This window comes from Corythoichthys intestinalis, chromosome 5, assembly GCF_030265065.1.
Source record: "Corythoichthys intestinalis isolate RoL2023-P3 chromosome 5, ASM3026506v1, whole genome shotgun sequence".
Taxonomy (NCBI): domain Eukaryota; kingdom Metazoa; phylum Chordata; class Actinopteri; order Syngnathiformes; family Syngnathidae; genus Corythoichthys; species Corythoichthys intestinalis.
In genome coordinates this window covers 5,698,270-5,723,348 of record NC_080399.1, presented here as the reverse complement: position 1 = coordinate 5,723,348, position 25,079 = coordinate 5,698,270, and the positions used below count along the sequence as shown (strand labels likewise).

At 36.7% G+C, this 25,079-nt stretch overlaps 1 protein-coding gene across 3 annotated transcripts in view; it reads left to right on the top strand.

The window, feature by feature from the left end:
- Positions 1-25,079, top strand: part of LOC130916769 (voltage-dependent calcium channel subunit alpha-2/delta-1) — a 258,325-nt gene that overhangs the window by 174,042 nt on the left and 59,204 nt on the right. For 2 of the 3 annotated variants that reach the window (XM_057837728.1, XM_057837729.1), the window contains exons 16-22: positions 1,531-1,605; positions 1,681-1,761; positions 1,833-1,907; positions 8,867-8,938; positions 9,010-9,081; positions 9,167-9,228; positions 13,760-13,836. In XM_057837728.1, the coding sequence (XP_057693711.1) occupies positions 1,531-1,605; positions 1,681-1,761; positions 1,833-1,907; positions 8,867-8,938; positions 9,010-9,081; positions 9,167-9,228; positions 13,760-13,836 (514 nt within the window). Of the gene's footprint in view, positions 1-1,530; positions 1,606-1,680; positions 1,762-1,832; positions 1,908-4,693; positions 4,754-8,866; positions 8,939-9,009; positions 9,082-9,166; positions 9,229-13,759; positions 13,837-25,079 lie in introns of all 3 variants that reach the window. The other variant, XM_057837726.1, reaches the window with a different exon arrangement.

The window sequence follows — 25,079 nt, the reverse complement described above, 5'->3', positions numbered from 1 at the left end:
AATGATCCAAAACATAAAGCCAAATCTACAATGGAATGGTTCAAAAATAAACGTATCCAGGTGTTAGAATGGCCAAGTCAAAGTCCAGACCTGAATCCAATCGAGAATCTGTGGAAAGAGCTGAAGACTGCTGTTCACAAACACTCTCCATCCAACCTCACTGAGCTCGAGCTGTTTTGCAAGGAAGAATGGGCAAGAATGTCAGTCTCTCGATGTGCAAAACTGATAGAAACATACCCCAAGCGACTTGCAGCTGTAATTGGAGCAAAAGGTGGCGCTACAACGTATTAACGCAAGGGGGCGGAATAATATTGCACGCCCCACTTTTCAGTTTTTTATTTGTTAAAAAAGTTTAAATTATCCAATAAATTTTGTTCCACTTCACGATTGTGTCCCACTTGTTGTTGATTCTTGACAAAAAATTAAAAATTTATATCTTTATGTTTGAAGCCTAAAATGTGGCGAAAGGTTGCAAGGTTCAAGGGGGCCGAATACTTTTGCAAGGCACTGTATTTCTGTAAATTATTGTTGGAATGGAAAGATAACACAAGATGGATATACTGTATATATTCAACATGCGGTACATAAGGACTGTATTTGTTTATTATAACAATGAATCAACAAGACGGCATTAACATTATTAACATTCTGTTAAAGCGATCCATGTATAGAAAGACTTGTAGTTCTTAAAAGATAAATGTTAGTACAAGTTATAGACATTTTATATTAAAACCCCTCTTAATGTTTTTGTTTTAATAAAATTTGTAAAATTTTAATCAAAAAATAAACTAGTAGCCCGCCATTGTTGATGTCAATAATTACTTACACAATGCTCATGGGGGCTGAAACCTATAAAATCAGTTGCACCCAAGCGCCCGCAGAGGGAAGCAAAACTTCACAAAACACAATTAACAAGTGGGCATTTGACTGTACTGTCATTTAAATCTGTCTGAGCGGGGCAAGTGCGTTAATTGCGTCAAATATTTTAACGTGATTAATTTAAAAAAATAATTATCGCCCGTTAACGCGATACTTTTGACAGCCCTAATATAAATATATAAGCATTTAAAAGTACAACAGTAAAGAAAAGCAGAAAATAGAATTTTAAAGTCGTGACCATAAACCCAAACTTTTTGGGAAGCAAAAGTGTTTTTATATGTCACTGAGACAAAACAAACTGGGAAATACCACTTAAAACCTTGGGAACTAAAATGTGTGTTACATGGTGTCATTTATTTGTGTTCCAAGAGTAGCAATGGTGATATCTAGTGACTGTTCAATGGTAGTACTACGGTTTGTCGAATTCGATCAATGTGGACTGCAAGTCAGCGCAGATCTATTTTTAGTAACTGTCAATAATAACAATGGATAGGTATAACGGCAATCGTAAGTTTACAATCTTTTTTTTATTTTATTTTTTTATATATATTTTCATACTGTACAGCACTATGTCTTTTCAAATGTATTTTAAATTTGTCATTTCATTTGAAGTTTCCACAATAGTGTATCTTCTGTTTGCGCCTCACACAGGAACTAGGTCTGGTCATTACTGGGACCCTTCCCGTCTTCAATAAGACCAAAACCAAAGATGACCGTAATGGCGAGGTGCAGTAAAAAAAATCATGATTGAACATGAGTAAACAGTAGAGAACTGATGAATGTCCATTCTTTCTGTCTCAGCATCAAAATCAGCTTATACTCGGTGTGATGGGCATCGACGTATCGCTGAATGACATCAAGAAGCTCACGCCGCGTTTTACAGTGAGTTTGGCCACATTGTATTGAAATCGCATGACTTACTCACTCGTGAAATTGCATTGTTTCTCAATCAGATTGGGCCGAACGGATACTACTTTGCCATTGATCCCAACGGATATGTCCTGTTGCATCCTAATCTTCAGCCAAAGGTGGGCTTCATGGTATTATGTTAGGGTGACCAAACGTCCTCTTTTGCCCGGACATGTCCACCTTTCACGTCATGTCCTCGTCATCCGGCCGGGTTTTATAAATTCATGAAAATGTCCGGGTTTTATGATTTTTCACGGGACCAATTTGAAGAGAATATCTCCGGCCGCTGGGGGGCAGCGCTTGCCTGCATTGTCGTGGCTCCTACTAGTAAGGGCGGGAGAAGGAGTACAGTTTCCCTCTTGTATTATGGGCCATTACCGCCATCTACTGGGTTGACGGTTTGGCAAGAGAAGAGGCAGTTACAGACTACAATAAGGAGTCGTTTTAAGAGACGTTTATCGTGCTCCGTACACCTTTCTGTAAGTTTATCTTCTGTTAATGTGGCTCATGTGTCTTCTGTTATATATTATACAATATATGGGTACAAAGAGATGCAGTATGTTGTATTAGTCTTGTATTAATTGTCCTGCGTTTGTGTATTTGGTTTAATGTTAGTATTATATTTTAAGTAGGAGCGCCTGCCCAGTTGTTAAGTTTTTTTTTTTTTTACGATAAATACGTATGTAATGGCAACTGTTGACTTCTGTCGGAGCTTTGTACTGGCGTGATCCGTAAAATCCCGTCTGATGTCAAATCGTTGCGCTACCGATGATTGTAAACTTAGATAGCAAAGTTTGATTTTGCCTCACTAATAGGGTAGCTATCAGTGAGCTAAGCCGCGCTAGGCATTATGGGAAACGTAGTTTTAAACTGCTGCGTTTGGAAATATGCTGGTTGAATAGTTTGTCGGTTTATTTTGGTTATTGTTCGCGTGTAATCTAGAACATTGAATGGGAATAAAAATTGAGTGGGAGTAACAATTTCTCAACGACAATTGTCGTGATAGTAATTTATAAAAAAAAATGTATGTGGCACAAGCCTTTTTTATTTTTTTTTTTTGCGTTTTTTTTAAAAAAAATTTATAAGAATAAAGCCTCTTAAGTAAAAAACTTATTTCCATATAGTATATAATATATACTATATGACATTTTTTTTTTAAATAAAACTGATTTTTTCTGTCCAGACTGAGGAGGCACACATTAAATATATTAAAGTAATAATGGCAACTTTGAGTGAACTGCGAGTAAAATTCAAGTATCTCGAGGCCGGGCCGAGTATCCTCTTTTTTGGAAATCGAAATATGGTCACCCATAATAAGATAATAATAAGAGGTTAATTGCAGATGGGTATGCAACTTTTAAAGCCTTTTGACCCCTAAAGGTCAGCTTTGCATTCATATTTTATATCCTTATTATCAGTGTTTTATCAGTTGTTAGCAGTGCTTTTAGTTTTTGTTTTAGGACGAAAATACTTAGTATTAGTCATATTTTAATAATTTCTAAATGTGTTCGTCTTCATCTAGTTTTAGCCGAAAGTTATTCAAAATGTTTTCTTCTGTAAAATTCAAAAGTTTTAGTCCAAAAATAAATCAAGGTTTCCAACAATTTTGAATGAACATAATAAGACGAGCACATATTGTAGCATCTACAAGGACAAAGCCAACTTCTTGACTATAATACACACTCGGAAGGAAAAGCAGTATTTTATTTTTAGGTAAACCCACCTAGAAGCCGCAAACTATATGAAAAAGTTGTCCTAGCATTTAAGAGGATGCTCACCAGGCTAAAGTTGATGCTAATGCTAACCCAACGATTTACATTGTGTGATGATCACTCAGGCTAAAGCAACATAGAATTTAGAGCTGAAACGAATACTCGAGTAACTTGAGTTCAAAAACTGATCCGAGTAATTTTATTCACCTCGAGGAATAGTTTAATTTTGCCAGCTCTAAGCTTCACGTCTTGCCCTGACTACTTTTAATGCGGGACAACGCTGACATCACGTGTGTAAAGGAAGAAGCAATATAAAGCCGCTACAAACTACGCCGACGTTGCTGAAAACTATGCCCGCATGTTGCTACTGTGGTAGCAGGTAGCGTCTAATGCGTTTCATAGATAGCACATGTACAGTGGGGCAAATAAGTATTTAGTCAACCACTAATTGTGCAAGTTCTCCCACTTGAAAATATTAGAGAGGCCTGTAATTGTCAACATTTGTAAACCTCAACCATGAGAGACAGAATGTGGAAAAAAAAAACAGAAACTCACATTGTTTGATTTTTAAAGAATTTATTTGCAAATCATGGTGGAAAATAAGTATTTGGTCAATACCAAAAGTTCATCTCAATACTTTGTTATGTACCCTTTGTTGGCAGTAACGGAGGCCAAACGTTTTCTGTAACTCTTCACAAGCTTTTCACACAGCTGTAATTAACTCGATTAATAATTTTAATCGTTTGACAGCCCTAATTTTATTTTAACTGGTTTGCTCAGTGGAAGGTTGACGCACTCGGTATGAGGGAATACAACAGACCAATGGGCAGCGTGGTCTCAAATTTTGACCAGTTTTTAAAAAATGCTGTAAAAATGAGAAGAATTTTGAATGGGAATTTGCTAAATTATTAGCTGACTAGCTTAGATACATCGGTTTTGAATGAATTTTGAAAAAAAAATGCTTTCTTATCTCATTCCGAAGGGTTCGGTGAATCCACATGTGAAACTTGTGGGGTTCGGGACCTTTAACAAGGTTAAGAACCACTGTTCTAGTTTGACTTTAAACTGTATTTTCGCAATCCTTCCTGTAAACTTTTTTTTTTTTTTTTTTTACTTCTTGACTACTCCCCCAACCGTGCTTAAAAAGCTTTGAAAGCTATTTTACCAAACAACTTTTTGAATGATTTTCCTAGAAAAGGATCCACAACAGGAATCTCAGGCTCTATAATAAGTACGCAGTGACTTTTAATGAGGTGAGATCGTCCATAGTTTCAGTCTTAGAAGTGGATATTCCGTTCAGTAGTTTTTTTTTCATGTTAGCATTCTCCAGTTAGCATTAGCATTGCCTTTTATAGTTGATCCTACTCCTGAAGTGAGCTTCTAGGATGGTGTTATTCTTAGAAAAATGACATCAAAGTAAGTCCAAGCAATGTGTAAAATGATTCATGTAGTCTCCTCTTTCTTTTAATTCCTTTCATCCGCCATTTTAGTTCCTTTCGCATCCTTTCCTGTCTTCCTTCAAAATGTTTGATGTCTTATTCTCTCTCATGCATCTTTCCTTCCCCTTGATCATTTATTCTTTTTTCCTCTTCTCTTTCATTTTCATGCCGAGATGTGTCATCTTTCATGGCATTTTTTTCCCCTTTTGCTTACCATAAAACGTAAGGAACTCATGCAATTTCAATGTCATTGAATATTTTACACACTTCTTAGCAGTGCTTATAATGTGATGAAAGTGTTCAATATATTTTTTAGGATATTTAATGTCCCTTCATCCCGTTGGCGCTAGAATAGCATCGTCAATCTGCTCGCGTTTTATTTTATTCCACTATAAAGTCATGCAGATGTTTTTAATTTAAAAAAAAAATAGCACTTTACAGGGTGCCCCAAATGTCACTTTACACATGCTTTGTTCTATTTTTTAAGACCATCAGTATTTGATAGCAGTTTTGCTATTTTTGGAAACTTGTCCGTGCCCATAGCTCGGCAATTACTGTATATTGAAGTAGAGTTGCTAAATAGCTGCATTGCAAGTTTTTTGTATCTCTGACAAAAGTTTAGCGCCAGTTGAAGTTTGATGGTTGTCAAACTGCTCCAACACGTAGTTGAATATTTGCTTTCCATGGCAAGCTTCTTGAAACTGGATATTTTCCTTACAAGTGGAAGGCCTGTTTCCAGCACCACTTATGAAAGCATCAAACTCCAAGAGCATGCCGTAGTCTGTAGAGCTGGACTGGAATATACGATCAACACAAACTTGTTTAGGCAGACTGTAATAAACATTTAACTGTGCTCATAACCTGATATTAACCTGAAGTTAGATCTAACCATAGACAGGGATGAGTGGAAAATGTTATTTGCTTGTCACAGTCAAGGGATTGATATGCTTAAAAAATACTGCTGGGCTAAACTCTACTGTCAATTTGAGTTTGAATACTAAGTCAAGACACAACAAAGATATTCTGTCTTTGGGTATATTGAGTTTAGATCTTCTACATCAGTGTTATTCAACCGGTGTGCCGCGAGAGATTGTCAGGTGTGCCGCGAGAAATCATCTAATGTCGCATTTATATATATATTATATATAAATTTGTAATTTCCGTAACTGTGTACGGGCCCTTGAAGGGACAATCAGACAGCAGAGTGGTGACGTAGCGGGAAGCAAGCAAGGAGGAAGGGAGTAGAGATGGGCGATACCAGTGTTTTTTGATTCGATCCGATACCAAGTAACACCAAGGCCAAATATTGCGATCCCGATCCGATATCGATACCGGAAGTTCATATTATCTATCTATATATATATGTACAGGGGTCGCGTTAACCGAATATTATCCGTCGTTGACCGGTTTTTTACAACGGTGACGGAAAAAACTGAAGTCAATCTGTCATTTTGACAGGTTGCAATTCACACCCCAGACCACAGGGTGGCGAGTGAGCATATTAATTAGCTATTGTCTCTCTTGATGCATGATGTCGTTGGCCTTACTCGGAAAAATGTCAAGGCAACTGAGTGTCCGATTTTTCTTCAAAAAGCCCCCAAACGACGATGGTGTTGATAAAAGAGGTGAAAAAAGAGGGACTGATGCAGTGAAGGATGACAACGAATCAAGTGAATCGCCGGTTTACTCCTCACTGCGGCGAGCAGTTGAAAATGCCGCCAATTACCAAGAAGGGCAGAATTGGTAACACGGTGAAAGCTGCATAAAGCCAAAAAAGCGGACCAGACTAGCCAGAGCCTGAAATTATTTCAAGGAAAATATGGAGGGTGCCACCACTGTGTGTACTCTTTTTGCTAAGAAAACATTCAAAGTGAAAGTGAAACTCAAGCTCACCGGTCTGTCTCTGGCACGTCAGCCCCGCGGTGCGTTCAAGGTCAGCAAAAAACGTCCGCCACATTAGAACCCGATTCGTTACAATAATACAGGAATTATTATTATTATTATTATTATTATTATTATTATTCCGATTTTGATTTATAATTTATTTGTTTTGCTATGTTTAATTGCCATACAAGCAGTATTTTTTAAGGATTTAGTGAAGGTTTTTGGGCTGTGGAACGAATTAATGGAATTATAATGTATTCCTATGGGAAAATCCTGCTCGACATACGACCATTTCGACTTACAAACAAGGTCCTGGATCGGATTAACATATGTGACGACCGTCAATCCTCCCGCTGCCTTTTATTCCAGCACATTGTTGAGAAGAGCAAGGTGGCTAATAGCTAAAAATCCGAGCAGTTCTTGAACGCGACACGATCATCAAGCAAGTTTAAACGTCATTTCCAAATTCCAAACAAAACACCAGTCGCTTCAAAACAAGTCGATGGACTATTTTGTTCGCCTTTGTGAAAACAGAGAAACAGGCAACTTTTTTTGTAATATAAAAACAACGATGGAAAATGAGAAAGCCCTCAAAGCCAGTTACCATGTTGCTAAATCCAAAAAGTCCCACACCGTGACAGAGACATTTAATACTACCTGTCTGCGAGATGCTCGGCCCTGATGTGGTTAAAGACATTTCTCAAGTGCCCCTTTCTGATAATTCTGAGCTTTATCAAGCCTAACTGCTATAGAAAAAAATATATATATGTATTAATAATAATAATAATAAAGACAGAGACTGAGAGCGGTTGAAGAATAAGGATATCGACTGTGTTTATCTAAACAGGCTCAAGTTTCACACTGAGTAAGTATACATATCTAGAAATTATTTTATAATTAAATATTCTGTCCAGAAAATAATTTTGGAACATTTTTAGTTTGTGGTGTGCCGTGAGATTTTTTCCAATGTAAAAACATGCCTTGAGTCAAAAAAGGTTGAAAAACACTGTTCTACATGTAGAGGTCAGATATTCTGTTTCCATGTAGATGTCCTGTGACTCATATCCAATACAAGTAGTCCCCGGTTTAGGAACAAGTTCCGTTTCTGTGCTGGCGATGGAACTCGGATTTCCATGTAAGTCGGAATTAACCCTTTAAATACCTCAAATCACCATCAAAATTATACATATGAAGGAAAACAAAGACAAGACTGAAAAAGCAGTTTCTGCTCTTGCACACTCCTCTTTAAAAGAAACTGCTGTATTTTAAGCCAAACCAACTGTTGTGTTTGATAGAACAATATGTCTATATGCTGCCATAGCAGATTCATGGCGCGTTAAGTCCCAGAACTATTTTTAATTTGTCTGTTTTACCCTGAAAACCCCCATTTACTGACGTCGCGCAGACACTTTTGTTTCAACCCAGCCATAAAAACGAAGGTAATTAATTATATTTATTATTCAAAATGTCATTTTTAGCTTAGAATCATTGATTGATGTCTAAGATTTCGTTTTAAGAAAAAAGGACTCAAAAAAAATGATTCACTCACATATTTTAAACTTTTAAACAAATTACGTCACAATGAAAAAAATGGTGTCTGTAAAAAAGTTATGTCTACTTTTCATTTTTAAAAGTCATTTTGTCAGTGTTGTCCCATGAAACGATATACTGAAACATCTGCAGAAATGCGAGGGGTGTACTCACTTTTGTGGCACACTGTACATCACAAAACAAAAGTCAACATAAAAAAAAAAAACAAAACGAGACTGAGGCGTCTTAAAGTCGAAATCGTGCAAGTCAGGTCCGACGTAATCCAGGGACTACATGTATTTACCTCTTTGCCATTGACAACAACAGACCAATTCATTTGAAGTGGTAGGACTTCCTGTCCAAATGGATTGGACCTTATTGCTGTCATTGATAACCAATGTTGTCCGTGAATGAAACGAACCAGAATTAATGAAAGAAAAAAAAAACACCTTCATGATCTAGCTAAAGCTTATCCAGCATCTTTATTTAAATTATTATTATTATTCTTTATAGAATCCTAAATTCCAGGAGCCGGTCACTCTTGACTTCCTGGACGCTGAGCTGGAAAATGACATTAAAGTGGAGGTAAGCGACACTACTGTGTAGTTCTTCACATACCAATATAGAACTAAAACAGTTCACCTTTTACCTTGCAGATCAGGAGAATGATGATCGATGGCGAGACGGGTGAGCGCACGATTAAGACTCTGGTGAAAACTCAGGATGAGGTCAGAGACTTTGAATTTAACATAAAAGGTGGTCTTGAATTTCAATGCGGCGAAATTGCGGTGTCATATCTGTATCATCTTGCAGAGATACATTGATCGAGGAGAAAGAACATACACTTGGGCACCAGTCAATGGAACAGATTACAGGTGAGTCTTCTCAATTATGCCACTTTTAAGGGTATCTCTCAATTGAAATAGTTTTTATAATTAAACCTTAAATCATAACGTCTTGACACCAAGAGGCAACCAGATAGCCAGCTAGCCAAATTCGCCATGGATGTGTCTACCCTCTCCAGGCAGTACCAGTCAAATTATGATGTGAAATCAAAATGTGTACTGTAAAGGACAGGTGTCAAACCCGAGGTCGAATGAACATTACAGACGAGCATATACAGTAACTGTAGAGTCTACAAGGACATCACTATTTTCATGATCATAATACACACTCAGCAGGAAAACAGCACATTATTTGCAATTAATTAAACTCACCTGGATGCTACAAACTGTATGTAAAATGTTTTCCAAGAGTTTAAGAAGCATCACTGTGCTAAATGCTAATGCTAACGTGAACGCTATGCTAATGCTACAAGTCAGTTTAGGATGTGATGATCACTCAGCACAGACCTTTAAAGCCTAAAGGATCATGGCATAGCCAAGATAAGAGAACAAAACTTACCAAGCAGCACCTGACATGTTTCACTAGCACATCACATGAGTGACACAACCAAACACTGCTAAATGCATTCTAACACAACATGCAAAAAGAAAATATCACACATTGTGAATTTATGACGGAAACTATGTCGAATTTTCACGTCGTTCCCGTGTCGTCAGACAGCAACTGGCATCCATGACACATTTTCAGCGCATTATCTTGACGTCACCGTCATGAAAAAATTGTTGAAGGACGAAATATTTTCGTTATTTTCATCGTTGTTGAAAACAACACTGATTCTATTTGATACACTGCCATTGGCAGGGTTAGCTACACTAGGGTCGCTACACAAAGCTAACTAAATTACCCCCAAGAACGCTCAGAGACGTTGGACAACCAACCAGACAAGAAATAAGAAAGACAGGGCTGATGGTGAAGGATAGCTTGTTGAAACAGGAGAATGTCATTGTCAGTCGTGTCGATAAAAAAGCTAAAGCTATGCTTTGGTCGGCTCGTTTTTTTCGTCTTTTTCAGCCTTCGACACTAAAGCCATCTCTTTAACTGAACATTTTTTGTTCTTCCACATCTTTGCCAGTCAATTTGGCACCAGGCACATCATTTTCAGAGAGAATTGGTAGGTTTAGCTCTGTAAACATCTCCTTCGTTCACGATTTCCATTCATTTCCTGTTAGGGACAAACGGTGGCTTGTCCCTACTTAGCAACAGTAGCTAAAATCATGAATATTAATGAGCGGAAGTGACGTATTGCTTGCGGTACGCCATTGTACTGTGATGCCCCACTGGATGGCTAGAAATCCAAGCAGTTCTTGAACGCAACATGAGCATCCTGCCTCATGCAACTCCGCCCGATGACGTCCTTGTGCTGTTAACAAGGACAAGGTGCGCTACTCTTTGTCCTTGTTGGTGTTCGGGAGAACTGATTGCAAGAGTTGGTGCGTCAATCTTGCTCGTGACGCACACGTTGGCCTTCTGTGATGAGATGTCGTTGTGTATTTATTCTGCTTCTTTTCATTAAACTATGGTGTGCTATTTAATTTTATATTAGGTGTGTGTTAAAATAGTAGTCGCACAGTAAATATGAGAAATGATACTATTCCCAGATTAATTATATTACGTGTATTAGAGTAATGCAAACAATTAGACGGTGCCTACGAGAAATGGTACCATTTTTCCATTTCCCCCTCATGAGCCCTGATAAGGTGATTCATTTTACTGTGTCCAAGGGCATGGAGTGAAGTCTGCCTAAACTATAGTTAGATGAATGTGTTAGACCAGGGGTCGGGAACCTATGGCTGACGGGCCAGATATGGCTCTTTTGACTGCTGCATCTGGCTCGTAGACAAATCTTCAGTTATTCACAAAAAAAACAAACAAAAAAAAGTTTCGTTATGTAATCGGAAGGGCGCTAGGACCTCGGGGGAAACCTGGCGGACGTAAGAGCCACAGGGGACGCGTTAATAATAGCAACCAGTAAGGGGCGCGCACATATTTTCCATGAGCAAACTAGTGATCAGGCGACATTCGGGACACTACAGGTGCGGCAGTGGAGAACATCTTAAGTGTGATGATGCGTGTGGCAGTCGGTTGCAATAATAGCTATGGATCTGTAGTGTGGTGCGGACAGGGATTAAATGCTTCAGTCTGTTGCTACACATTTAATTTTGCTTTATTTTTATTTTTCTTGTACAACTGAAACAAGAAAAAAAAAAACGTCTGTCTCACATTGCTGCACACACGCGGCTCATTTCTTATTTGCTCTGAAATGTGGATTCTTACATAATTATATTAATAAACAAATACAAGTTTTTGTGACAAAACATTTAACTTCTGCATTTTAGACACTACTAGCATTCACTCGTCGTCCGCTCGCCATTACGAACACATTTGCAGTCACACATAAACATACTGTAATAGCCCAGAATGGAAAAATAGGAAGGTGAGGAGTCGGTGGTGACTTTCCCACTTTATTGTGGCAACCATAGAAATAATAAACAAAATAACAGCGGCATCCGCAACATGCTCTCACGCCGTACGCTCTCTCCTCCTTGCTTCCCGCTACGTCACTACTCTGCCTCTTCAAGGGCCCACAAATAGTTACGGACATTACAATACTTAACGATTAATATATTTCTGAACTATATTAACACACAGCACACATCACAATCATCATAAAATAAAGCAATTCGCTAATATACACCAGGGGTCGCGTTAACCGGATATTTTCCGTCGTTGACCGGTTTTTTAAAACGGTGATGGAAAAAACTGAAATCCGTCTGTCATTTTGACAGGTTGCAATTCACACCCCAGACCACAGGGTGGCGAGTCAGCATATTAGCTATTGTCTCTCTTAATGCATGACGTCGTTGGCTCTTCTGTCAGAATATTGTAGCGTCACCGGGGTCTGGCGGCGGCACCGTGATTGACACATCAACGCGAGGTTCTTATTGGTGCACCCGGTGTGCCAGCGCGTCATCCAATCACCCAATCACATGACGTCACAACTCCGCCCCCCTGACTGGAGCCGCCATATTGTGTGTCAGCTCGTCATATTTACACATTACCGCTACGTACATGCCTCCTATTACGGCGTGTTTTTCTGCTCGTTAATATTAATAATCAAAATGGTGAAGGCGTGTGTGGCGGTTGGTTGCTGTAACAGAGAAGATAGACGGAGAGACTTGAAGTTCTACCGTATTCTGAGATACCCGAAGATGAGAGCGAGATGGACTGCTGTAATTCGACAAGAAATCTGGGCACCAAACGATCACCACAGACTATGTAGTAGTCTTTTTATATCTGGTAAGATGCATTTAGAAGATTTTGGGCTGACAACCACAATTAAGATCATTGTGTGACGTTGGTGATTGGGGTCTATATCGTTGCCTCTTTTTCTTTGGGGGCGGAGTTGTTGGTAAGCAGAGTAAAAAGGGAGAAAAATACCACGACTTCCGTGTCTAATTTTTCGCCGCCAAGCAAATGTTACAATATTAATTAAAAATGAATGAAAACGAAATACTATTGAATATGTCATCATTATCATTTAAAAAATTTAAGTGACGGGTAAAAATAGACTACGACCGGATTTTTATCACCCTGTCAGTCAAAATGACAGACAACGAAAATGTCTAGCGCAACCTCTGATATACACAGTCAAATTATACTTTTTTTCTCACCTAAAACAAGAAAAAAATACTAGTTTACAACATCCGTCTCACATTGCTCTAAAATGCGAACATTTATTGCCCATGCACGCTACGTAGCGAACGCCTCCCCCCTGCTAGTTAAAAACCGTAAGTACAACAGTCTATCCGTGGACACAAAATATTAAAATAACTATTTTAATGTGTTTAATAATTGTTATTTAATATATTATCATTTATAAAAGTTATTAAAAAGAATTCAGAGACTTATTGTACTTTAAAAGTGTTGAAATTACATAAAATGCACATATTACTTGTATCTTTTAGTTTTAAACATATTGTATAGCTCTCACAGAATTACATTTAAAAATATGTGGTGTTCATGGCTCTCTCAGCCAAAAAGGTTCCAGACCCCTGTGTTAGACTAATGCAAACAATTATATGAATGTGTTTGACTAATGCAAACAATTATATGGTGTGTGCGAAAACGGTACCTATTCCCTTCATTGTCTTTCCAAATATCATCAGGGGCCACCCTAATAATGTTGTAAATTATTAAAAAAAAAAATAAATACAGTAAATAAATGATAGGGGAAAAAAAGCAGTATAGGGTAATTTCTCATGGCACACCAGACGATCTGTCGCGGCTCACCTGTTGAAAAACTGTGCTAAACCATTATTTGATGATTGTTAGCAAAAATACAGACACAAAAAAATATATCAAATACTGGCAGCGAATTATCATTTTACAGTCCCATTAACGTTGGACGTCTAGAACCGTCGACGACAGCCAATGACAAACCAAACCAAAAAACTTCACGCAGTGAGATTAATGAGAAATTGTCGTGTGCTTTCTGTGCAGTCTGGCTCTGGTTCTGCCCAAATACAGCGAGCACTTCATTCAAGCCAAACTGGGCGACGACATCAAGCAAGCAATGTGTGAGTGCCACACCATCCGTCATGAAGTAAACTGCGCTTTTCTTGGCCCTCCCCGACTCATTCTCCCTGGGTCACCAGTTTTGCTTCCCAGTTGGAACTGAAGGGCGCTCCTCGCGCGCCATTTCCCCGTTGCGCTTTTTCGTTTGTAGTATAACCCGCTGGTCAGCGGCCGTGCACTCACATGCGTAGTCAAACACGCGATGCCCTTGTTAGCGACCCAACCCGAGTGCTGAGGGTCTTTTGATCCTCCCTAAACTTTTATTCCTCTTTCCTTCTTTTGTTCGGACTTTTTGGGCTCTTTCTGGTGTAACAACCTTTGATTACTGATGATTACCATAATTTTCCGACAATAAGGCAATAAGACAATAATATGGAGGGAGATTTGTGTCTTTATTATTCAATCAAATAAAAAGTTGCTTCAATCAAAAAAAAAAAAAATGTTTGAATGCACAAATAAATTTGAAACTCAAAAAAATATATTTGAAAACTATTTTTCATTGAATGAATTTTTTTATTTTTTTTTAATTTAAGTCAAGTTTTTTTTTTTTTTTTTTTTTTTTTTAAGTCAAGTTTTTTTTTTTTGATTGAAACAACATTTTTGATTGAAGTCATGTAATTTTGCGTTTGGACCACATTTTGGCTAGGACATTTGTGTCTTTATTATTCAATCAAACAATAAGTTGCTTCAAACAAAAAATATATATATTTTCAAAAGAAAAATCACTTCAAACAAACTTGGACTTGGAGTCCAATGGCTGATGGAGCCCTGGTGGCCATTATTCTTTCTTCATACTTTTATGCCATTGGCGTAGTCACCCGCCACTCAAACATGCCGGAAATAGCGTTGAAGTTGAATCTTTGTGTCAAAATGATTCAATCGAAAAAAAGTGCCCTCAAAACTTTTTCTGCTTTAAAAAAAAAAAAGTTTGAAACTTTTTGCTTTTCAAAAAAAGTGACACTTCAATAAAAAAATATATATATTTCAAATAAAAAAATATTTTCAAAAAATATATATTTTTGCATATGATTTTTTTCTTTGATTAAAAATAGTTTTTTAATTAAAGCAACTTTTTTTTGCGATTGAATGATTTAGACACAAATGCCCTACCCATAATATGGCTCAAACACAAAAAGGATTGCTTCAATCAAAGAAAACAGTTTGAATGAAAAATAAAGTCTTCAAATGTGAATTTCTGCATCTCAAATATATTTTCACATTCAAACCTTTTTTTCCACGATTGAATTTTTTTTATTTTTGATTGACGTGATTTTTCTTTTGAAAATATATTTTTTTGTTTGAAGCAACTTACTCTTTTAATGAAAAATAAAGACACAAATGTCCTAGCCAAAATGTGGTCTAAACGCAAAATTACATGACTTCAATCAAAAATGTTGTTTCAATAAAAAAAAAAAAAAAACTTGACTTAAATCAAAAAAAAAAAAAAAATTCAATCAAAGAAAAATAGTTTTCATATATATTTTTTTGAGTTTCAAATTTATTATTGCATTCAAACACTTTTTTTGATTGAAGTGACTTTTTCTTCGATTGAAAATATATATTTTGATTGAAGCAAATTTTTTTTTGATTGAATAATAAAGACCCAAATCTACCTTCATACAAGAAGACTTTTCCCCACCACTTTGAAACCTGCGTTTAATCATCCAGTGTGGCTAATTTATGGATGTTTAACAGCTATTGAACTGCTTGTGTTTTTGGTGTAAATGTATCCCATAATACTGTATTGGCCCGAATATGAGACTGTGTTTTTTGCATTGAAAAAGGATTGAAAAAGTGGGGGTCGTCTTATATTCGTGGTCTAGACATTATACCCATTCACGACGCTAGATGGCGCCAGATATCATTGAAGTGATGTTCACTCATGACAGATCTCAGCTACTCTCAAGTTTAACCAGTTTGCATTATTTTATTGCAATGTTTTTCCTTATTCAGATTTGTTTCAAGACTACAGTTACAGTTAGACCTCACTTTGATGGTTAATGCAGTTATTGCAATTTTGTTGTTTTATCACAATAGATTGGTTTACTTACATTTCAAAAACCAGAAGCCATTCATTTACGAATGTGAGTGCACTTGTTTACATATTTAAATGTTTAGATTTTAAGATTTGAACGAGGCAAAATAACATGCTTTTTCTCTCAAATATATTGTTATAATCATTTGTTTCGGATGCACTGTAAGTATTTTCTGTATAAAAATTAATTTGGTGTTTAAAAAGTCTTTTTTCAAACTTGAGTCTTGAAAAAGAGGGGGTTGTCTTTTATTCGAGCCAATACGGTAAATTATGAATGATTACCAGACACACACACTGTTACACTGCAAAAACACACCTCCTTAAAACTAGTTAAATTCCTGTTTTCAGTGTAACTCAACTAGAAATAAGTGAAATTATCTGCCAGTGCTTCAAGTAAATTTTACTCCCATAGATTTCTTAAAATAAAAATAGCAAAACTGAAATAAACGTAACAGAATATTTCATTTAAAAAAAAGTTTTTTCGTCAGAAATGTTCTTAATTCAATAATAGATATTGTTTAAAACATTATTTGAAAGCAAATTATTCTTGATTTAGGTGAAAAGGTTAGCATTAGCTTAATGTGAACGTGAATGCTATGCTAAAGCTATGAGTTACATTTAGTGTGGGATGGTCACTTAGCCCATACCTTTAAAAGCTAAAGCACTTCCTGTTTATTATTGGTCATTTCTGGGTCACTTTTTAATTTTTTCCCCCTGTTTTTCAACTGCCCAGGGCTGGTTAATTTAACTAATTTGCACCTTTGACGCCGATAGACATCCAATCCATTCGGACCTGAAAAGGCTGTCAGTCCTTTCATTGGATGTCTATTGACATTTGTGCTTGTTTTCAATATCCAAGTCTAAGTCTTTTTTTTGTGCACAATTTTCTACCAAATTCTCTGCTACAGCATGTGGTGACTGACTTTTCTGTCTTCTTCTCTGCTGGACGTTTACAGCATCTTCTTGGGGCAAGTATTCACTCTTCCGACTTATTGGCAAAACGACGTTCCTCATTCTCTGCACATTTGTGTGATCGTGTCGTGCTCAGCTGATGATTTAACCTCTTCATTCCTGAATTTACATTTAATAAATTATACATCAAAAAGCATTTGAGGGTGGGGGTGTGAAATACGCACGTGAAAATATCAATAATAAAAATGACTGAATATAGAAAATATAGAAAATTAAATTGAAAAATACAACTAGAAGTTAGAAAATACTGGGTTTTTTTGTGTTTGTTTTTAAAGATATGTAAAAAAAAATATGAACAAAAAGAAAAAAAAATGAAATAAAAATAGATAAATATATGGAAGTAATAACAGGTTATTATAAAATAAAATAAAAAAATATTTAAGAAATTAAATGTTTTGGGGGAATATAAAAATGCATATAAAAATGTTTAAAATTCATTTTTAATTAAAAACATATATATTATATATATATATATATATATATTTTTTTTTTAATCGACTGCGCAGTTTGTGACTTTTTTTTTTACTTGTGACTGCCACCTCTGGCCTTAAGCGTAACTGCAGTTCGTGCATATTGCGCATGCTTGCATGAGCATGAACAAAAAGCAAAAAACGTTTGACCCATCAAATAAGCACTAGAAACGTAAAAACAGCTAACAATAAGTCTTAAGTGGGTTAGAAAAGTGTTTTTGCCTGTGTACTCATCAGGGTATTGAGTAGAAAAGGCTTCTTAAGGCTGATTTATGGTTCTGCGTAGCGGTGATGGCGGCCGTACGCCGTTAACGCAGACCCGATTTACGACCGTACCCCGTAGTCGGACGTGCACCTCCTAAAAATCCTGACAACGCGTTACGTCAACGCGTATGACACATACTACTAAGGACTGTGATTGGTCCGCTCAGAAAGTTGTGTTCGGTTCAGCACAACAAGTGTTCTGTGTTGCCTGCGCTTCAACATTTGCTTTAAGGACATTTGTTGTTCAATATTAACTAATATAAACTTTTTCCTCCGTTAGAATATGCATTTTTGTTGATTATTCTGTTTAATGAGTAAAACAATGTTAATTTTTGCTGTTTACCTTTTATTAAATCAGTTTCTTTTCCAGAGAAAAAAAAAAAAAACAAGATCAGACATTGATACGGGCGCATTTCTTAATAAAGAACTGACTATTTAATGGGGTGTCCTAATTTTTTTACATGACTCTGTTGCCTTTTATTGGCATGCTAAATCAGCCCAATTGACTCGCACTAGGTTAGGCACTTCGGAGCGCTGAAACAAACAAATAACTGACAACCTACACAAAATTTGTTGAAATAAACTTACCGTAAGTGACTAATTAACCTCTCGCTAACTCGAATATTTGGCCTGATGTAAAAAATTCTGAACTTCCCCTTTAAGTGGGTTGGAAATGTGTTTTTGACAAGTAGAGACTAGGTGGAGGGTTAGGCTCTGTGTACTCATCAGGGCATTGGTGGAGCATACATGTAGTAGAAAAGTATTTTAAAATTAATCTAAAGATACTGTATAGTCTAGGGCTGTCAAACGATTAAAATATCTAATCGAGTTAATCACAGATTAAAAATTAATTAATCATAATTAATCGCAATTCAAACCATCTCTAAAATTGCCATATTTTTCTGTAAATTTTTGTTGGAATGGAAAGGTAAGACACAAGACGGATATATACATTCAACATACTGTACATAAGAACTGTATTTGTTTATTCTAACAAATCAACAAGATGGCATTAACATTATTAACATTCTGTTAAAGCGATGCATGGATAGAAAGACTTGTAGTTCTTAAAAGATAAATGTTAGAACAAGTTATAGAAATTTTATATTAAAACCCCTCTTCATGTTTTTGTTTTAATAAAATTTGTAAAATTTCAGTCAAAAAATAAACTAGTAGGTGCCATTGTTGATGTCATTAATTACACAATTCTCATGGTCATAAAATCAGTCGCACCCAAGCGCCAGCAGAGGATGACAAAACTCCAAAAACCACAAGTAACAAGTGCACATGAATCTGTGCTGTCATTTTAATCTGTTTGAGCGGGGCATGTGCGTTAATTGCGTCAGATATTTTAATGCGATTAATTTAAAAAAATAATTACCGCCCGTTAACGCGATAATTTTGACAGCCCTAGTATAGTCCCTTCAATAAATTTTATAGACTTGACCTTTTACATTTTTTAAAAATCATTTTGTTGTAGTTTTTTTCATCTGTATTTTTTAATTACATTTTCTATTTTTTATATTTTTCATTAATAGCCATTTTTATATTGGCTAAAACATAATAAAAAGTGCAAATAGTTCCAAAAGTGAAAAAGCAAAAATAAATACTCACTCCGTGTTCAATCAATGAGTAGCTGACTTCCAAAATAATTGTTGTGGCAGCACAATATGTTGTATTTTTTTTCATTTTTGATTACTTTTTTTTAACGGTACATATCATATCAATATTGTTATATTCAACACTCAAAATATCACACCTTTAATGAATCTGAATACTGTTACACTCTTAGTACTTACAGTGCCTTGCAAAAGTATTCGGCCCCCTTGAACCTTGCAACCTTTCGCCACATTTCAGGCTTCAAACATAAAGATATAAAATTTTAATTTTTTTGTTAAGAATCAACAACAAGTGGGACACAATCGTGAAGTGGAACAAAATTCATTGGATAATTTAAACTTTTTTAACAAATAAAAAACTGAAAAGTGGGGCGTGCAATATTATTCGGCCCCCTTGCGTTAGTACTTTGTAGCGCCACCTTTTGCTCCAATTACAGCTGCAAGTCGCTTGGGGTATGTTTCTATCAGTTTTGCACATCAAGAAACTGACATTCTTGCCCATTCTTCCTTGCAAAACAGCTCGAGCTCAGTGAGGTTGGATGGAGAGTGTTTGTGAACAGCAGTCTTCAGCTCTTTCCACAGATTCTCGATTGGATTCAGGTCTGGACTTTGACTTGGCCATTCTAACACCTGGATACGTTTATTTTTGAACCATTCCATTGTAGATTTGGCTTTATGCTTCCAGAATGTTCCTGTATTTGGCTGCATCCATCTTCCCGTCAATTTTAACCATCTTCCCGGTCCCTGCTGAAGAAAAGCAGGCCCAAACCATGATGCTGCCACCACCATGTTTGACAGTGGGGATGGTGTGTTCAGGGTGATGAGCTGTGTTGCTTTTACGCCAAACACATCGTTTTGCATTGTGGCCAAAAAGTTCAATTTTGGTTTCATCTGACCAGAGCACCTTCTTCCACATGTTTGGTGTGTCTCCCAGGTGGCTTGTGGCAAACTTTAAACGAGACTTTTTATGGATATCTTTGAGAAATGGCTTTCTTCTTGCCACTCTTCCATAAAGGCCATATTTGTGCAGTGTACGACTGATTGTTGTCCTATGGACAGACTCTCCCACCTCAGCTGTAGATCTCTGCAGTTCATCCAGAGTGATCATGGGCCTCTTGGCTGCATCTCTGATCAGTTTTCTCCTTGTTTGAGAAGAAAGTTTGGAAGGACGGCCGGGTCTTGGTAGATTTGGAGTGATCTGATGCTCCTTCCATTTCAATATGATGGCTTGCACAGTGCTCCTTGAGATGTTTAAAGCTTGGGAAATCTTTTTGTATCCAAATCCGGCTTTAAACTTCTCCACAACAGTATCTCGGACCTGCCTGGTGTGTTCCTTGGTTTTCATAATGCTCTCTGCACTTTAAACAGAACCCTGAGACTATCACAGAGCAGGTGCATTTATACGGAGACTTGATTACACACAGATGGATTCTATTTATCATCATCGGTCATTTAGGACAACATTGGATCATTCAGAGATCCTCACTGAACTTCTGGAGTGAGTTTGCTGCACTGAAAGTAAAGGGGCCGAATAATATTGCATGCCCCACTTTTCAGTTTTTTATTTGTTAAAGAAGTTTAAATTATCCAATAGATGTTGTTCCACTTCACGATTGTGTCCCACTTGTTGTTGATTCTTGACAAAAAAATTAAATTTCATATCTTTATGTTTGACACCTGAAATGTGGCAAAAGGTTGCAAGATTCAAGGGGGCCGAATACGTTTGCAAAGCACTGTATGTCTTCCTCTACTGCATTATGTATCTTAAAGCTCCCATATTAGTAACAAACTCATTTGTTGATTGAATGTTGAGCATCGTCAATGGCACTGAAAAAGCTCAATGCAAATCCGGGCATACCCCGCAGTGGCCAAGAAAATAGCTAGTTCAGCGTAAAAAAACATCTGTCTTCAGTACATTTTCATCACTTTGATGTGTCTCTACAAAGCCGTCCGGCTAATGGCGCAGTTATCCCGATAGATGAGATTTTGACTGAGTGCTTTGGCCTTTGTGTCACTCCCTCGCTGCCGTAAAGAGCTCGTCGACATTTACGGGGCCGTTAAAAGAACCGAAAATCAGCGGCGGCGCTCGAGCAGGGACTTGGTTTACAGTGGACGATCATGTTTCAGTGCCATTGACGGCGATGCACGTCCATTTGTTTTTGAACTGGCAGCAAATGATCAAATCAGAAAAAGACAACCTAGTAATGCTACATTCACGTTTCTTTAGCAGGGGAGCTTGTAAAGATGCTGCCAATAAATCTGCTTGTCATATTTTTTACGTCGTTTCATTTCATTTCCATGACAATGTTCAAAGTGGGGCGCCCCCGGTGATGGATTTTGCAGAGAGTGCCACCACGCTAGTTTAAAAAGTCTAAGCGAGCCGTCGTAAATGACCGAGAACGACATCTGGGTTGTCATTTACGAGATATTATTCTTATGTTTATGACTGTGTTGTTTCTATGCATGCACTGATATTCTAGTTCAGGGGTGTCAAAATCTTCTTTGTTGTGGGCCACGTTCTATTTTTTATTCGGGATACAAACAAGGTCCGTTCCTACGCTGGCGACGTAAACCGAATTTCCACGTAAATTGGAATTAACTCTTTAAGTACCTCAAAATCAGTGCTGCAATGATTAACTGATTAACTCGAGTATTCGATTAAAAAAAAAAATTCAAATTAAATTTTGTTGCTTCGAGTATTCGTTTAATTAAAGTGGTGTTGCACTGGTTTATTTTGAAAGTGTTTGCATGTAGTTTTATTGATTTGGGTGGCAAAAATGAATATGAAATAACTCATTTCTCATTGCTGAAACCAGCTGCTCCCTGTTAAGACCAACATTGGCCATGTTTTGTTTGAGCTAATGGTTTTTTAATGCATTCATGATTTATTTTATAGGTATATTTAACCGTTTTTTGTGGGAATATGTGTCTGAAGCATTTGTTTAGAGCATTGTTAAAAAAAAAAAAAAAAAGTTAGCATTTTATAGCATTTAAGCTAGCGGACTTTTTCTGTGTAAGTTAGCCAATTGTTCTTTTGTTGTACATAGATCCTCATTTTTAAAAAAATTATACCGTTTTGGGCTCAGCTGGGGTATTTAAATTTTTAAAAAAAAAATTTAAATTACTCGATTATTCGAACTAACTAGTCCACCGATTAATCGACTTGTAAAATATTCGATAGCTGCAGGCCTACTCAAAATAACAATCTAAAGAGTCCAAAAGTATTGTATTTCGTTTAATGATGGAGGATACACTGCCCTCTAGCGGCAGTGTTGGGTCTGGCGGGACTGTCGTTCAATAATGCTTCCATGCAGGAGCACTCAGACGTCTGACATGGATAAAAGATAGCTGCGCTCTGGTTTGACCCGCATAAGGCTGTAAGATGTTTCAGCTAATATATGTTTGTGTATGCATTTCTCATTAAGTTTACAGCTACAGTTTGTGGAGTTACGTGTGAGCGATTTGCTGTGAGAATTGTCAATATGTTAGCATTCAAGATAGCGGACTTTTGTTAGGCAAATTAGGCTAATCTATGAAATTTACATATTGATCAGACTAGATCAGGAGTCAGCAACCCGCGACTCCGGAGCCACATGCGGCTCTTTGATTCCTCCGATGTGACTCAGTTTTTAAAATTAAGACGGGTATTTTATTAAAACATATAACCGCCCTTTCGAGAATCTACAAAGGAATTTAGCTTCCCTAAAGTTGGCAGAACAGGACTCACTTTCTTTGTACCTTGAGAGTGGCACCATAACTTTACATAGTTGGTGATTTCATATACCTGCATGTCTGTTCTGTAAATACAGGCGTACAAAAATTTAGCCTGACTTGTTCTGCTAAATTAATTTGTTAACTCTCATAAGAACCACGATACGTGTGTATATAATGTATGTATGAATATACACGAACGGTATGGCTCTCATGGAATCACATTTACAAATATGTGGGGGTTTTTTTGGCTCCAGGTCAAAAAGGGCTAATATCTTCATTTCATGATGAAAACTGGGTTGAAATGGCTCTTTGAGTGTTTAAGGTTCCCAACTCCTAGACTAGATGGACGTTTGAACACTAATTGTTTTGTGTCAAGTGTTTTAATTAGGGCTGTCAAAACTATCGCGATAACGGACGGTAATCAATTTTTTAAATTAATCACGTTAAAATATTTGAAGCAATTAACGCACATGCCCCGCTCAAACAGATCAAAATGTCAGTAGAGTGTAATGTTACTTGTTTTTTGGTGTTCGGCGCCCTCTGCTGGCGCTTGGGTCTAACTGATTCTATGGCTTTCAGCACCATGACTGAGCTTGGTGTAATTATTGACATCAACAATGGCGAGCTATTAGTTTATTTTTTGATTGAAAATTTTACAAAATTTTAATAAAACGAAAACATTAAGAGGGGTTTTAATATGAAATTTCTATAACTTGTTCTAACATTTATCTTTTAAGAACTACAAGTCTTTCTATCCATGGATCGCTTTAAGAGAATATTAATAATGTTAATGCGATCTTGTTGATTTATTGTTATAATAAACTAATACAGTACTTATGTACCGTATGTTGAATGTATATATCCGTCTTGTGTCTTATCTTTCCATTCCAACAATAATTTACAAAAAAATATGGCATATTTTATAAATGGTTTGAATTGCGATTAATTACGGTTAATTAATTTTTGTAATTAACTCGATTAAAAATTTTAATCGTTTGACAGCCCTAGTTTTAATGTTAAAATGCGTGTCATTTTGAACATAAATGTACATATGTGTGTTACAGCTTTACAAAATGTCAAAAGGGAAGGAAGTGAAAAGCTTCAAAAAGCACAATAGCCTTGTTTGATGTCTGTAAAGCTGAACAACCTCACATTTAGCGAGGACCGAACACGTCATAATAAATGAATAATGACGTAAAAAATCAGATACTGTGAGGTACAATAAGGTACTACTCCTTATGCGACTGAAAAAAAAAAAACAAAAAAAAACGACAAACATAATCCAGTTGTCCGATCAATATGTACAATTCTCATAGCAAATCGCTGACACATAAATCCACAAATTGAAGCTCTAAATTTAAGTTGAAAAGTTCAGATGCATACACAAACATATATTAGCTGAAACAACTTACATCCTTACATGTGCCAAACCAGAGCACAGCTGTCCTTTAACCATGTCAGAGTCTGCTCCTCAGTCATAAGGCAGCAGTCAAGCCAGACCCAACGCTGCCACCAGAGGGCAGTGTATCATCTATCTTTAAACAAAATACTTTTGTACTTTTTGGGTAGATATTTTGAATTTTTAAAGGGTTAATTCCGATTTACGTGGAAATCTAGTCACGTCACCAGCGTAGGAACGGAACTGGTTTGCAACCTGTGGACTGTATTGTTTATTTTCCTTTATTTTTTTTTTTTTCAAGAAAAAAACAGTAAATTGAAAAAATAAGTTTAAAAAACCTATACAGGACATTGCGGGATTGTTGGACTGGGGAAATCTAAATTTTTTTTTTTTTTTTAGCACAAAACCGCTAGTGCATGTGAGTCATTTTTATGGGCCACACAATATGATGTGGCGGGCCACATCTTGCCCCCCCCGGCTGCGAGTTTGACACCTGTGTCCTAATTAAAAAAATATATTTCCCAGCTACTTTCTGACTTTTATTCTTCTCTCTGCTCTCTTTTCATGGGGTCGTAGGGCAAATCGGCAAGTATTTCATTCCTTGCTCTCTTTATCTAGCACCTCATCGCTGTCCAGTATGTCTCCATGTGTGTCCGTAGATGTGTGTTGGCGGACATAGTTGCTATCTATGTGTATTAGCATCACCTTAACAGAAAAAAAACTACTTTGAAAACAAAAATAAAGACGTTGAATTTACAGTAAAATACTGGCA